We start from the raw sequence: 15,646 nt of genomic DNA on the forward strand, positions 1-15,646 counted from the left end.
CTTCCCCGTGTCAAAGTGGTTTCAAGGGTAAACAGTATGGTTGTGTGGGAGTTTTGTTCATTTCATTCAAGCAGCAGTTAGGCTCTCAGAGCTGCTGAGAAAATACCAGGGAAAAAGAAACCAGCGATGACCTTCAGGGAATGCTTTGCTCCCTCCAGACCGAAATCAGAAGTTATTATTTCAAGCAACACTTGCATCTATAGCACAGCTGAAATATGACCGTTATTTTATGGGAGATACCAAAGGATATCAACAGCTGTTGCTTCAAATAGAGACTGTGCACATGGAGACACGGAGGTACCAGACCAAATACCACCCGCTCCTGCACTGTGAACTCACCCCTTCTTTTTCAGACCAGCAAAAGGGCTTGTTTTTCCCCAGATCTGATCCTTCCCAACTGCACTATTTGCTCCAACAGACAACGATACAATCTCCTTGTTCACCTATTATTCTGCTAGTTGAAGCCTTCACTCATCCCAACTACTACATCCTTTTCCTGGCACATAACAAAATAAAGCTCTCCATACTATCCATCTTCTAAATGATAAATGTTCCAAGTAATTTTTATTTAGAATACAAGAGAGAGATACAAATGTATTTACACTGTGTACATATACAATCAAATAATATATAATATCAAAGTTTTGTAAATAATGTTTACATAAATATTTACAAAGTTAAAGTGACAGTTGTTTGTTTTTGTTTTGCTTTTTTTTTTCTTTTCCTGGAAGTAAAACACAGTTTGTGAGAACTTTATACATCTTAGACTTATAATTAATATTAGAATACCTTCTTTTAAGCTTTATGATACACAGCCCTCCTCTCACGTGTGGCAGGACTCCAGAGGGCGCTTAGAGTTGTCCTTGGGGACAGAGCTGGCCCGGGGATGGGTTTCTCTGTCCCCAGAGGGCACTAGAAGTAACAGCTGAAATGTTTCTTCCCAGCTGCGGGATGCGATGGGGAATGATGGGGAGCGATGGAAAGCGATGCTCCCCGGGGCTGGAGCAGGGACAGCCTGGCAGAGCACAGGGTCTCCTGCCAAACCTGCCCCTGGATGGGTATTTCCAGCCGGCATGTCGTGCTGGGGGTGTCCCCTCTGCCCATGGCATTGCTCGGAGGTGTCGGGCAAACCCCAACACACAGCTTGGGCTGGAGGAGGGCAGGCAAAGGGATGTGGGGCGGGGGAAGACGCGACTGTTTGATAAATCAGGGCTCCCGAGGAAGGAAATGCGTCACTTGGAAAGAGCCACCCGGGACAAAGCCACCCCTGGGGTCAACAGGCATGAACGGGGTGGCTGCAGCAGGGCTGTGCCAGCCTTCCAACGGGCACACCTCTCTCTGGGCAGTCGCTGGAGCAGAGGAGGGCGGCTAAGAGCAATTTTTCTTTCCATCAAATTATCTGTAAAACCCAGGTATGACTCATCCAGGCCCAGCCTTTAGGCTGCCCCAGCCCTCCCGCAGTGCACCGGCAAATCCACGCAGGACGTCCCACTGCGTCCCTTCACCCCTCTCCCCCCTGCCATCCCCAGGGACCAGCAGCCCACCCTGCGCAGACCACATCTCCCCGGGGAGGATCCCACACGGTGTGGCTGCTCGCAGAGCTGGGGAGGGAAGGTCCCTTTGCTCACCAAACAGCCTGCCCAAACCCCCCCTGCGAACGGCGACGCTCCAAAAATAAACCAGCACCCCGCCGCCTTTCAAGACACAAAGCAGCCCTGCCGCTGCCCCCCAGCTCTGCCAAGGGCTGACACACACACCCCCCAGTTTATCGCGTGTCTCAGCACCAGTCTTTGCTGTCCGAAAACCTGCTGCCACGCCGGGGCTTCACAGCACCATGGTGGGGATGTGATGGGCCAGGGAGGCAGGATGGGGCACGGGCAGGGCCGGCGAGTGAGCCTGCAGGGAGGCGTTGGGGGGCCGGTGGCGGGCGCTTTTCTGGTGTGCCCGCAGCCCGGCGAGCTGGGAGTAGGCACTTTGGCAAACCTGGCACTTGTAGGGACGCTCGCCGGTGTGCAAGCGGACGTGGTTGCGGAGGGTGGAGGACTGGCTGAAGCGGCGGTTGCAGAAGCGGCACACGAAGGGCTTGTCCAGGGTGTGGATGCGCATGTGGGAGCGCAGGTTGCTGCGGGAGTTGAAGCCCCGGTGGCAGATGACGCAGCGCATGCGGCCCGTCGTGCTGGCCCCCGTCTCCACCGCGTGGAAATCCTCTGGGGACAGCAGGCGAGACGGTCAGGCGCTGCCCTCCAGCACGGCAGCTCGCCCCCTCCCCTCCAACCCACCAAAATTACCAGCCCGTGCCCCCTTCGCTGGCTCCCTGCCCGCTGAGCAGAGACACCCATCCTGGGCAGGGCAGGGCCGCAAGGTTGGCACTTGGGGCTTTGGGATAGAGCCAGAGCTTGGGAACGGGTTCACCCAAGTTGAAGTGAGAGGAAAAATTCAAGCTGACCCGTCCCCCTCATAGATGGGCACAAAAACTACTTTTCTTTTCCCCTCCCTCGGCTGTCAGCAGAGCTGGAGGGGGTGAGCTCAGGAGCCTCCAGCCTGGGTTCTTCAGCAGCAGCACGCTGCTCCTGTGTCGGTCCCAGTTTCTCCCCTTGTCCCACTGGGCTCTGATTCGGCTCGCTCAGAGGTTCATGGTTGGGGAGCTCCAAGCTCCTCATCCCCAAAAGTGCCCCAGAGCTCTGCTCCCTGCCTGCAGAGGAATGCCTTAGGGAACCACCAAGATAAATAGAGTGAAAGCCCAGGGAGAGAAAAGCCTCCTGCGATAGTGGTTTGGGGAAAGATCTGTTAAATTCAGAGGTGGCACGTAGGCAGCTGCACCCACTCGGTGTTTTGCAGTGTGCTGGGGCTGCCTGCCTCCCGCTCACACGCCTGCCCTGGTCCTCCCTGCCCGGCTGTGTCAGGCAACAGCTGCTGGCCACCGCACCAGCCACAGCCGTGGGCAAACCGGCACGGAGGCAAACCCCCAAATTACTGGGGACCTGCTCAAGCTGTATGGATCTGTCTCATAGTCCCAGGGCTTGTCCCCAGAGAACTGGGGGGGATCTGACATATCTCCTGGGATGTCAGTGCCCCATGCCTACCCTCTGGCCTCAGAGCTGGGGGTAAGATGAATGAAGAACAGGCAGCTGCACCCATGGCTGTTTCTGATGTTACTTACCATGTTTGTTCTTCTTCTGCTCCTCTTCCAGCCCTGGCACACCCGGGATGCCCAGGAAAGTGTTGTGGGAGTTCCCGTACCAGACCAGCAGCTCTTGGTCCGGAGGAATCATCTAGAGAGAGATGGGGGTGTCAGAAGGGGCGATGAACAGCTCCCCGGGCATCCTCGGCTGGTCACTTTGGGCCCACCCTGGCCATACCCCATCTCCTGCGAGACCCTGCTGCCCTCTGGGACCTGCCAGTGGTCCCCAGCACCCCCCAGGCAGGCCCGGCCCGGCCAGGCTGCAGCGCTGGAGGCGATGGCACGGCTCAGCACCATCCACCACCGGCACAAACCTGCACTGGGGCCTCCCCCCGGCTCGGCCACAAACAATGTGACAGGCAAAAAAGCAGCTACAGAGCACACAGACAGAGCTGGGGTCGCTGGAGTGAAGGACTCAGAGGTCCCTGAAGCTTGGGGAGATGAGGACACGGCGGCACACAGAGAAACAAGCCATTTGTGGACCCACGGACTGCAGCGGGGCACAAGTGACTGAAACCAAAGCAGGGAGCCGTGACACGGAACCCCAGCTCAGTGCCCCTGCAGAGCGTTTCGGCTCCTGAGAGAGGCATCGGCACCCTCCTGCTGTAGGGCACAGGCAGCATCTCCCACCCAACCCCGCGGGGGCTGATTTGAGCTGGTGGAAATGCAGGTGCACCAGCAAAGGGTTCGTCAGTCGGGGCATAGGGGAGCTCAGGGGCTTCTATAAGGCAGCGTGGCTCGGGTGTGAGATGCTGCCTACGTCCCGCACCAAAGGCCCATAATTGATCTATAGGGCCAGGGAAGGGCTTTTGCACCACCCACACTCCTGTTTCCCTGAAACGATGGCACTTCTTCCCCAGTTGTTCCCATTATGTTCCTGCACTGCCAGGGCGGCCGGAGCGAGCAGCTGGGAAACGCTGTTCAAGCCTCTCTGCACACAGCAGCCGTAGCTGGGAAGACGGTTGCCCTTACTGCTGTTCAAGCAACACTAACAACTTCATAAAAAATATGCAGATTTTTTTTCCTTTCAGGTCCCTAGTGCTAAGAATTTAGAAATGAGAAAGTCCCCTGTTTCAGAGGATGGCTTCTCATACACAGAGGAATCCCAGAAAAGCATCATCCACGTGAAACACAGATCATAAATTAGATCACTGAGCACTGAAAACGTGCCTAATTTTAAGCACCTGAAAGCAGTGATAATTTTGACTTAGAATTTTTAAATATCCATCTGCATAAAGACCTCACTGGGGCTGCAGAGTAGGAATTTGGAAGACAGGAGAAGATGGTATCGTTTTGCATCCCAAATTGGTGCTGTTTCTCTGTGCCATTTTCTTTTAGCAGAAAATTAGTTACTTTTAATACAAACAAATAGAATAAAATACTGCCCAAAGGTTGAAACACATTGCATGCATGCATATGTGTGTGTGCACATGTTTAAATTCTGCTGCAGCTGGTGCACCTATGCCAGCAGGTGAGCACTCATGTGCATACACCCTAAAAAAATTTTAAATTGCCCCCCAGGAATCTCACAGCCTTCAAATCAAAGGCCAAAACTCAATGCCCTCACTTTATTTTCCGTCAATGGCAACTTCTAATTGTCGAGGATGAGAAAAACAAACTAGCAAGTAAGGGCAGGAATGGGCAAAACACATGAAAATATTATAGGCAAGTGTTGAAAAAGGCACCCAATAAATCTGATTTTGTGGTGGGTAGGTGAGAAAGGCATCCTAAGAGGTAATTGCGCTGGCGTCTCAGTGCAGCAGAGGTGGGTGCAGAGCGGCAGGGGGTGCAGCGGGCACAGGGTGAGGGGCTGTGCAGGGGGGCAGGAGGTGGGGGACCCCCCCCCAGCTGGTAGGGGATGGCGGGTGACAGTGCCCATGCACGGACACGTGCTGCTGAGAGAGGGCACCGCTAAGGGCAGGTCGGTGTTGGCGTACCCTGCCCGGGCCTGAGCTGTGGCAGCTCATCTCCGGCCGATGCTGCGCTCTCGGTCCAGGATTTGTGGCGAGGGAGGCGACAAGGCAGGAGGGGCGGGTGACAAGCGGGGAGCTCGCTGGGGCCTGAGGTGCTGCATTCATGTGCCTGTGACTCCTGCGCTACGGGATTAACGAGCAGAGAGAGAAGCGCAAAAGGAAAATCCCCTCTTGCTTTCCCTTTCCTTGCTGGGCGCACAAACTCCAGGGATCGGTTTTGGACCGCGTGTGCGTGAGCATGCACGCGTGTTGCACAGGTGGGAATGGGGAGCCCACGGAAGATGCAGATCCTCAAGCTGTCATGCCCGGTTGTGACCCAGCTCCTCACACACTCCCTGCTTCCCTTCCTCGCGCTATCGCACGGAAAGCCCCAGCCCCTTCTGCTCCTCCCGGCACGGAGGGTCCCACACCGACCCGGCGGCGGCAGGAGCAGGAGCTTTGCCGGGCGCCTGCCATGCCCGGGGAGCACGCTGCAGCATGACAGCGGGCACCCCTGATCCCCACTTTCACCTCCCTGCCGCTCGGGGTTCAGCGCTCTCAACATTTCAACTTCGCTGCTTGTGCCAAGTGGAATTAAACTCATCCTGCCCTGGTGCTCACAGCTTCTGCCGTAACTGTACGGGTCCCCTACATGCACCTCCCCAAATATCGGCTCAGCTGCCCCATCATCTGGGCACGCACAGGTTGAGAGAAGCACGGCTGTATTCCTAATTACACCACAGCTACATGGAATTATTTTACTACTTTGAATAATTTAAGAACAGTAATAAAAAGCAATTAAGCTGCTGTCACAACAGGCATAGCTACCCACAAGAATAGCAGGTCTTAAAACCAGGTGCAGCTGAAGCCCACGGAGGGGTGTTCAGGGTGGGGAGAGCAGCAGAGAAACACTTGGGGCTCTTGCAGCATTGCGTGGGGAAAGGTGGCAGAGCCCGAGAGGCACACGGGACTCTCCCGCAGCAGTAGAAAATACCTGTTCTCTTCCTACCCACCCACTGGCCTTTCCCATCCCACTGTGGTGATTCCAAACCCAGCCCCAATGCTGGCTCAGCGCAGGATCAAGCCATGGTCCTGTGCCATGGAGCTCTTGAGCATCTGCTCCTCTGCAAAGCAGTGCAGGAGCCCAGATAAATCCGGGGTGCTGCCCCTGCCCACGGGACCAGCAGCACTCGAACCCTTTCCCAGCTGAGACCCTCTCCCAGCTGTGAGCAGTACGGGAGCCCGCGCTCCCGAGCGTGCCAGACTTTGGCCCCGGTACTGGAGAGAGGGACCGTCCCACCGTGCTGCTCTGGGATGGAATGGGAGATGTTCCCTCTTGTGCCTCTAAGCCGAAGCAGATGCCCACGGCCACCCCCCCCTCCAAGCTGCCGCCTTCCTCCACCTGCAACAGCATCGGGTTATGGGGACACTGTGCCCAAGCAGGGCTGGTCCCCACCGTCACACCGCCAGCACCGTGTGACTCGTGTGTACGTGGCACCAATAATGCCAGGGAGCCAGACACCCACCTCCATCCCGGCATCTCCCACGGGCAGCTGTGGGTACGTCCAGCCTTCACCCCCCAGCACGGCAGCCTGTGCCCTGGGACATCCCCGGGACCCAGTGCCTGCCCCTGCTCCCCCCGCCGGGCCAGCACCCACCAGCACTGCAGATGGGAGCATAGGGATGAGCCGGGCAGGATGAGTCCCTTCCCCACAGCCCCACCACAGGAAGCTGGAGGCATGGCTGTACCAGCACCACACCCTGCCCGGCTCCTGCAGCCCCCCTCCTCCTCTCAAGCTATTTACAGCCAGAGCTGCCTGTGACCCCCAGCCAAAAGCTGTGCAGAGTCACTCACAGCCTGATCTCTGCACCTGGGTTTCACAGAAACCCCAAAATTTTCCCCTCTACGCAGAAGCAGGTTCTGCACAAAATCCCGTTTTTCAAGAGAGCAAACCCATGCTCCTGCCCAGGCTAGGACTGCAGCTCTTTTCACGCTTTACACCCCAAAACAAGCTTGGGCAGCATTTGCTCTCCCTCTGCACAGCACACGTCGCCCATGAGCCCACTGGAAGGGGACAGAGAGGAGAAGGGGCACTCGCTGCTCCTTGGGCTCTCCCTGAACCCCTCTCCATGGCCTTTCCCAGGGGACCTGGGTGCCAGGGATGACAAAGCCACTCACAGATGTCCCAGCAACAGCCCAAAGAACAAGGGAATGTCCATAGGGTGGGGGGTTCTCAGCACCCTGCTGCCCCCCAGCCCCGCTTACCTCAATGGCCTTGTAGAAGATGCTGTTCCCGATCTGGACCACCTCCAGGTTCTGCTCCTGCTCATTCCGCGCGCATTTGATGTAGGTCATCCAGCTGCGGTGGTCCTCCTGGCTGGCATCGATGAAGTACCGCACCGTGCCGTCTTCGTTGAAGACCTGCGACGGGGGTAAAAGCGGTTGGTAGCGATGCTGCCTGCAACGGACTGAGCCCTTCCACCTCCTGCCTCTGGGGTAAAGTCCCTGGCCGCCGGGGACAAGCTTGAAGCCAGCGTGGCCTCGGGGCTGAGCCCCTGCTGCAGCCAGGAGATGCCCAAATCCTTCCTGCTCGTGGTGCTGGGCTGCGGCGGGGCTGAAGGGTGCCCTGCTCCGGCTGGGCAGACACAGCTGGTCCCGCCGGCCCATGCCCACCCGGGTAACACAGCTCCCACTCTCAACCCCCCTTCTTGACAGAGCCCTGCCAGCAGTTTGGCCCTCAAAGGGGATTTTCAGCATCTTGCAGCTGCCCTGGGTGGAGGGGGAAGGTGCCTTCCTCGGGGAAGGATGTTTTGCAGGGCGGCAAGAGAGGTAAGGCAAGCTTCTCTTGAATAAAATCATAATAATAATTAAAAAGTACAAGTCTGACACTCACTGAAACAAAAATAAAAAAGATGAAAACACCCTCAAGCACCTTCTACTCGCTGGGCATTAATGCGTGATGTCTTGGCAACTCAGATCCCCCCTCAGTTCTCGTGGCTTCTCTTGGGGGTAACCACAGTGGGGCTGGGACAAAGCGGGGGACGGGGCAGAGCGGGTTTCACCCGCCACGCAGGGAGCTGCTGGCCGGGAAGGGCAGGGCAGGGCGTGATCCTGCTCTGTGGGACACGAGCAACAGCATTTTGGGGCTCCCCCAGGAGCTGGCTGCACCCCAAGGGCGGAGGGAGCCTGGCTCTTCTCCTGCCCCAAGGGTCTCCTAAACCCACTTGCCCTGGAGGAAGCCAGATCTTTGAATGAATGGGGAAACTGAGGCACGGGGAGGGTGCCTGACGGCCAGTTCCTGCCAGAGCTGGGGGGACAGGGAGGGGTGGAAGGGAGGGGGGGGGGTGTCATTACCTCCCACATGAGGTTGTTGTTCTTGCACAGGTCCACATGCTCCGGCGAGATGACCCTGCCCGTGAACGGTCCCATCTCGGTGCCGGCCTTGATCCAGGTCTTGGAGAAGATGCCGAGCCCTTCCCCGGGGATGGAGCTCTGGGCGATGATCACTTCCGACGGCAGCACCAGGCTGGACAGCTTCTGCACCTCTGCGGGCGGCGGGAGAGGGCTCGGAAAAGGGACCCCGGGGGTTTTCGGCCCGTTCCCGCTCCCACCCCGCCGCGGGGAAGGGCCCGGGAGCCCGGGGAGGGGGGCAGCGGGGAGCCCTCCCCGGCCCCAGCCCCAAATCCCGGGTCTGAGCCTTTTAAACGCCCAACCGGGCTCCTACAAAGCGGTACAAGGTTCCCCCCGGGGCATTGAGGAGGTACCTGGGAAAAGCAACCCGGGCCGGGCGAGGGAGCGGGACTGAGAAAAGGGGTTAAATGGTGTCTATTTCGGCCCATCCAGCAATTTGTCATGCTGTTAAAGTGATCTGCATTCATTAAACTCAACTAGAAAGAAATTGCTAATTCTAAATTCATTAGTCCTTTAGGAATGCTGTAGCGGTACATTGTGCCTGAATGGCGCAAGGGCTTGTTTAAAAGGGCCCAGGAATTCCTCTTACAAAATGGGGAGATGAGATGGTTGACATATCGTGAATGGAAATGGAATTAGCCTTCATGGTAAATTAAGAGAGGAACAGAAATCCGCGAGGGGGAAAAGGGAGCCGGGACGCCCCAGCGATGCCGGGGCGAGAGAAAAGATATTGTCCCGGGCGGCTGAATGCGGGGCGGCCCCGGCCCCCCCCCCGGCCCCCTCCCCAGCCCGCGGTTTAAGTGGGAACTTTCTCAGGTCAAGCCCAAGTTAACCAAATGAATTTAAAGCCCTTCTTCCCCAGTCAACTGCTATTACACGCCTGGGGAGAGCGGGGCGCCGGGAGCCGCACCCCGCCGCCGGGCACGGGGGGCCCGTCCCGGGGCCCGTGGGGGGTTCGGGGGGGGGGGGTGGGGGTGTGGAATTTTAAGGGAGGGATGGGGGGTGGGGTGCTGTGCCGGCACTCACCTCCGGAGAAAGACTGAGCCAGGACCTCGGCCGTGAAGGCGGTCTTGGGGCTGCTCTTCTCCTCGAAGAGCTGCTCGCCCAGGACGTTTCTCCAGCGGCCGTAGAGGAAGCTGTGCAGGATGTCGGAGGTGATCACCTCGGCCAGCGAGAGCCCCTGCGGCTTCAGCCCGGGCTTGAGCACCAGGGCCTCGGCGGGCAGCACCGAGCCCATCATCGGGGCGAGTTGGCGGCGGGCGGGCCGGGCTCGGCGGGGCGCGGGCGGCAGGCCGGGCTCCGTGCCGCTCGGCGGCTCCCGCCCGGCTATATATGAGCTTCATTGACCCTCCTAATTGGTTATTAATGACCTCCCTGACGTTGGCGGAGAGACTGGGGCTGCCGGAGCGAGGCGAGCCGTCGGAGCCCCCCCCCACGCCCACCCCCACCCCCCCACACACCCTCCCCCGCTTCTCTTTTCTTCCCTCCCCTCCCCGGGGGTGGGGTGGTGGGAGGGAGGGACACGGCGAGCACACACGCACATGCACACACATATGCACGCGTATACATATACACGCATATACGTGCGCACCGGCTCAGGCAAAGGCAAGCGCGGGCACCTGCCCCCGGGCAGGGTGAAAAAAAAAAGCAACAAAACCGGCAGAAATACCCACGCCGGGTCCCCGCGGACGGGGCGAATCCTCGGGCACGGTTTATCCTGGTCCCGTTCCCCGCCCGGCCTCCGCGCTCGTTTTGGGGTTGAAACGCGGCGCTTTGGGGTCGCTGCGCTCTACAACGAAATCGGTGGCCCCGAGGCCGCCAGCCCCCGCTGCTCGGCGGCGTTTGGCCCCCGTGGCCCCGGGGGAACGGGCTGGGGGTTCCCCTCGGGGTCCCGAATCGTCGCGGATCCCCGTTTCTCCTCCCCCCCACCCCCCCTATCCCCGGCCCAGCGGGTCGGTACCGGCGGCCCCGGGAAGAGCCGGCGCTGCCCCCCAAAACCCCGGAGAAGGTTCTCAAACACGGGGGGGGTGTGTGTGTTACACGGTCCCTGCTTGCACCCTTGGCCGGTCCCCGCTTGCACCCAGGGCCAGGCTCGCCCGGTTGCATCTTCCAGCCCGAGCGGTCCCCAAACGGGCATCCCCGTTGCATTCCCCAAGGGAAGGTGGGAAGGGCCGAGAAAGGTGCCCACGGGTGAAGGGGGCCGGAGTGGATCCCCCCACTTCCCCGCAATGGCAACCGTGTCCTGCCGCGTCCCCCCCCGGGCCGGACCCCCACCCCGAGGGAGGCTGCAGCATCTCTGGTCCTCTGCCGCCGCAGCATCCCCATCTCCGCACCCAAAAATATTCCCCGGCCAGCCACGGTGTCCACGCTACCCCCTGCCCCGCCGGAGCCCCTGGAGCCCCGCAGCCATCCTTGTCCCCCAGAAAGGTGGCACTAGAGCGGTCCCCCCAAATTCAGTGCTCCCCCTTCCCTCAGGGGCCCGCGGCTTTGCTGGCTCAGTAAAGGGTTAATCTTTCCTGGATTTAAACCCAATCCTGCTGTGTCGGAGCTTAGAGCCCTCTCCTTATCCTTGTTCTTTTGATTTTCATGGGGACGAGGGGCTGTAAAGGGCTGGGGGGGGGGGGGGGGGGGGGAGGGGGAAGGGGAGAAGAAGGATGGGCCCCCAAATTCCTCCGGCACTCCAAGTCCGGCTCCTGCCCTCCAAACCCCCGGGCGGCCCCGCTGGGTCCAAGTCGTGCCCGGCGCAGGAGCCGAGCACATCCAGACCCCTCCGATCCCCCCGCCCCGGTCCCCGGCTAGGTATTTTATAGGGTGAGCTTGTCGGGGTAGCTTTCCCTCTTGGCAGAGCTGCCTGGCGAAAGTGATGTTACAACCCAGATGCGATCGCTTATTCCTATCAACCCACTCAAGAAGAGGCGCAAATGTCAGGAATCAACCCAAACCTGCGGTTCCCGGGGGTGTTTGCCCCCAGAGAGGCAGCGCTGCCCTAGAGAGGGGAGGTTAATAACCTGCCAGGGTTTGTTTTGGGTTTTAATATGTGTAAAAATAAGTTTATTTTGTTTTTCTGGACTTGGGCTATAGGAGCCGTCAGCCGACGTAGCGGGTGAATATTTCAGCTTTGTTAAATATAACGCATCAGGTGGAAAGCTTCCACAACACGCGTCTTCCTCCGGCCGCCGGGGCAGCGATCCTCTCGGGTTGCTTCCCCCCTCCCCGGAAACACATCAACCCTCAAGTTATCCCGGGACAAAAAGAAGGAAAGGAAAAAAAAGAAAACAAAAAAAAAAAAAAAAAAGGGGGGGGGGAGGAAAAAAAGATGCTCTTAAAAACCCTGTGGCTGCCGTGCGGGCTGCGCTGCAGCTCCGGTCCCGGCTGCGGGGGGGTGCGGGGGGCTCGGAGGGGGGGTGATGGAAAAAGGTGGAAAAAAAAAAAAAATTCCTTCCATTTTCTGCGTGGTTTTAAATATCCTCAGCTGTTTCGCAAAGCTTCTTCTCGGTCCTAGGAAGGTGCTTTGGTGTGTGTGTGTGTGTCCCCCTTCCTCGTTTCTCTTTTTTAATATCGCAGCTATCCCTCCTTTTTAACATTTAAGAGGAAACAAGTTTAATATTCATGGCTGTTAATAGAGAAGGGCCATTATCGCCGCCCCATTGTTCTGAGCCCCGCACAATGCTGCTTGTATTTTCATGTGTATATTCCCAAAGTTCCTTCTGAGCGTTTAGTGAGCACTTTAATATTCATGGGTGTTAATAGAGAAGCCCTCAGTATATTGGCATATTGTTGGGAGGTGTACATATTGGTCTGACTTTGAATAGCCACAGTCCTCTTTTCTTTTGGTCTGTTTTGCAGGGTTGATGGGCCAGGAGTAAATGGGCATTTTTCCCCCCCGTCTCCCCCTTACAGAGAGAACATCTTTATTCCAGTCCCAGACTTTCTGGTTTCCCATTCAGGACCCTCAGAAATAATGTCAGGCAGAAGAAAAGTGGAGCAAATCAATCTTTCATGGTCTTTTTGAGACCAATTTGACATCCATGGACTCTTCTTTTCTTTCACAGCCTACAAGGGGATGGTCAGGATCTGGACAAGGTTGGGGTCTGATGAGGGGAGACATGGGATCATAATGCAGCAAAGAGAGAAAAGAAAAGCAAAACAAGAAAAGATTGCAGGGATGGGGTGATGGAGGAAAAATGAGGGTGAATGACAGTGCAAGAAAGGAGATTAGAGCCCAGCAGCTGCTTTTTGGGGGGCGGGGGGGAGGGGGGAGCTCTCTCCCCTCTTCCAGCCCTTCGCATGAATAGGATTTGAACAGAGCGGAGATTGATTTATAGTTATTGCAGTTGAACATTTATTGCTCTTAAAGAGTGGCGGGGAGAAAAGAGAGAAAAGGGGGTTGAAAAGCTCCTTTCTGTATTAAAGAGGTATCAAATGAAGACTGCTGAGATAATATACAGTGGCCAATGGGAATTTGATTTGCTTTAAAATTTAACTCTTGTGGGGCCGCCGCGGAGGGACGCGCCGGGGATGGAGCCGGCCCGGGCGCTGCCTCCGCGGGGCGCGTAGGGGCGCGGAGCCACCGCTGCCCCGGGCCGGTGGCAGCCGATATTCGTTTCTCTAACCCTGCAAACTGCCCGGCTTTACCGCAAAAATCGCCGGGCGGCTGCTGTGAGCGGCGGGGGAACGGCTGCAGCCGCGAAATTATTATTATTTATTCGTTATTACCATTTTTTTTTTTTTCCCCCTGAAAGTCGGGGGTGAAAGCAGACGGGATGCGGAGCTACGAAATAACCGGCGCAGGGAAGAGCTCTTTTCGGAGCTGAGTTTTTCTTGCCCTAAACCCGGAGGTTTCTCCTTCCCGGCAGCAGAAACGCGATCGCAGCCGAGTCCCCCCGGGCGCAGAAAGGAGCCCATTGTTCAATGGGGAGAAATACATTTTTAGCGGTGATTGAAAGCTCCCCTCTCGTTTGAACTCTAGAAGAAAGTCCCTGGCAGGGAAGAGCATCCCCCTCCCTCTGCCCCAACATCTGTTTGGAGCAATCCAGGCTCTAGGGCAGAGCCGGACTCTGCCCCCTCCCGAAGTCATTAAAAAGATATTAGTGGAGCTGAGAAAAGTCCAGCGCAGCCCCCGATCCGGTGTGGGGTGTGGGTCATTAAAGACGATTTTGGATTTGCCAACGCTAATACCGAGCGAAGGGACACACGAGGACTGAGCTGCAAAGCTCCCTGGCCACCCCCTGCACCCTGCCCGGGGTGCTGGGGTGCTGGGGTGCCGGGGGAATAGGCCAGGCCGAGCCCACCCCCTGCTTCGGGAGCCGGGGGGGGGGGGGGGGGGGGGGCAGGAGGGATCATTGCACCCCTGAGGGTGCTGGAGGAGCCGGGGCAAGGGGAGCTTGCTGCACCCCTGTGGGTGCTGGGACAAGGGGGACACGCTGTAGCCCTGTGGGTGCCAGGGCAGGGAGGCTCACTGCACCCCTGTGGGTGCTGGGGGAGCTGGGGCAAGGTGGGGGGGTCACTGCACCCCTGTGGGTGCTGGGACAAGGGGGGCTCGCTGCACCCCTGTGGGTGCTGGAGAGCCAGGATTGGGGAGGCTCGCTGCACCCCTGTGGGAGCTGGGGCAGGGGGGGCTCGCTGCACCCTTGTGGGTGCTGGGGCAGGGGGGTCTCGCTGCACCCCTGTGGGAGCTGGGGCAGGGGGGGCTCGCTGCACCCCTGTGGGTGCTGGGGCAGGGGGGGCTCGCTGCACCCCTGTGGGTGCTGGGGCAGGGGGGGCTCGCTGCACCCCTGTGGGAGCTGGGGCAGGGGGGGCTCGCTGCACCCCTGTGGGTGCTGGGACGACGGGGGCTTGCTGCACCCCTGTGGGTGCCAGGGGAGCCAGGCGCCTCCAAAGTTGCTAAATGTGTCATTTATTAAAGCATTCAGGGGGCTTTTCTTTGGCGTTTGCTTGCAAACTCACAAAGGCCGAGCTGCTGTTTGGGGGTCTTTTCTGATGGAAAAAGGGCTCGGAGACCCCCGGCACAAAAGAAATCCTGGCAGTGCTTTCAATGGCCGGGACTCAATGAGGGGGACCCTGCGCGCAGCGGGCGGGGGCGAGGGGCCGCCCGGTGCTGCCTGAAAGGCAGGCCTGAATGTAATGGGGAGATCTGCGTTTATTTGTTGGGATCACATTTAATTAGCTTAGTACAACCCTTGAAAGACAAAGGGACCTCAATCTGGATCCAATCTGAAGCTCGTTTGGAGAGCGAGGGCTCCTGGAAAAGTCAAAAGAGAGAAAGGAGAAAGAAAGGGGAGGCTGGGAGAGAAAGGGGCTGGGGGCCCAGCCAGGTGACTGGCACGCGTGAAACAAGGGGGCCTTTTGGGCACAAGGCAGGGCTCAAAAGGGAGGGAGGAAAATAGCCTTTTCCTCAGGTTTTACCTACTTAAACCCCCTGAAGGGGCCGGAGCTGAAAAGCCTCAATAGGGGCTAAGGAGGCTGCAAAGCAAACAGTGGCTCTGGAGAGGGGCTCCGGCCCTGCTGCGGCGGCAGTTGGCGGCTCTTGGTTATGGGAATGTGCCCAAATGTTACCTGCGCCCGGCAATGCTCCCGCTGCCCCCCCAGCAGGAGGCCTGGGGGGGGCCGGGGCGAGGCTCAGGGCGAGCCTGGGCTGGGTGAGCCCCAGCACGGGGTCCCTCGCTGGTCCCCATGTCCCCCTATAGGGTAGGACACCCCCCCCCCCAACACCTCCACCCACCCCACGCAGCCCCCCTGCCCCGTCGCTTGGGGTGCTTCATCAGGTGCTGGCCTGGGGTATTGAGGGGGGGTCCCCATGGGTGCCCCCCTTCCCCCCGGTGTCCCCCCTTCCCCGTGCCAAGGAGGGCACACGCGGGTGGGTGGCGCAGAGGATGCGCTGCCACCTCCTCAGGGGCGAGAAGGGGGAGGGCGGCCACCCCCAAGGTGCCACGTCCACGGGATGGAGCTGAACAGGTCCTCGTCCCCCGTCCAAACTATCTGTCCCCACTCTGCTCCGAGGGGGCAGGAGCAGAGGGGAGGGTTTGGGGTGCCCCTGAGCGGTGCCGGCCCCCCGGCGGGTGCCCAGCAGCTCCGGGCAGGGGGGGTTTGGTGGGGTGAAGC

General features: G+C 58.7%; 1 protein-coding gene across 1 annotated transcript; it reads right to left on the reverse strand.

The window, feature by feature from the left end:
- Positions 1-694: 694 nt before the first annotated feature.
- On the reverse strand, positions 695-9,828 carry PRDM12 (PR/SET domain 12). Its single transcript, XM_042786824.1, has 5 exons — positions 9,572-9,828; positions 8,489-8,679; positions 7,400-7,555; positions 3,161-3,272; positions 695-2,207 (listed from the first exon to the last, which is right to left on the reverse strand). The coding sequence occupies exons 1-5, from the start codon at positions 9,783-9,785 to the stop codon at positions 1,825-1,827; spliced, it is 1,056 nt and encodes a 351-aa protein (XP_042642758.1). The 5' UTR covers positions 9,786-9,828; the 3' UTR covers positions 695-1,824.
- Positions 9,829-15,646: the final 5,818 nt, after the last annotated feature.

The sequence above is a fragment of the Tyto alba genome, unplaced genomic scaffold (genome assembly GCF_018691265.1).
Source record: "Tyto alba isolate M040663 unplaced genomic scaffold, T.alba_DEE_v4.0 Super-Scaffold_11, whole genome shotgun sequence".
NCBI lineage: Eukaryota > Metazoa > Chordata > Aves > Strigiformes > Tytonidae > Tyto > Tyto alba.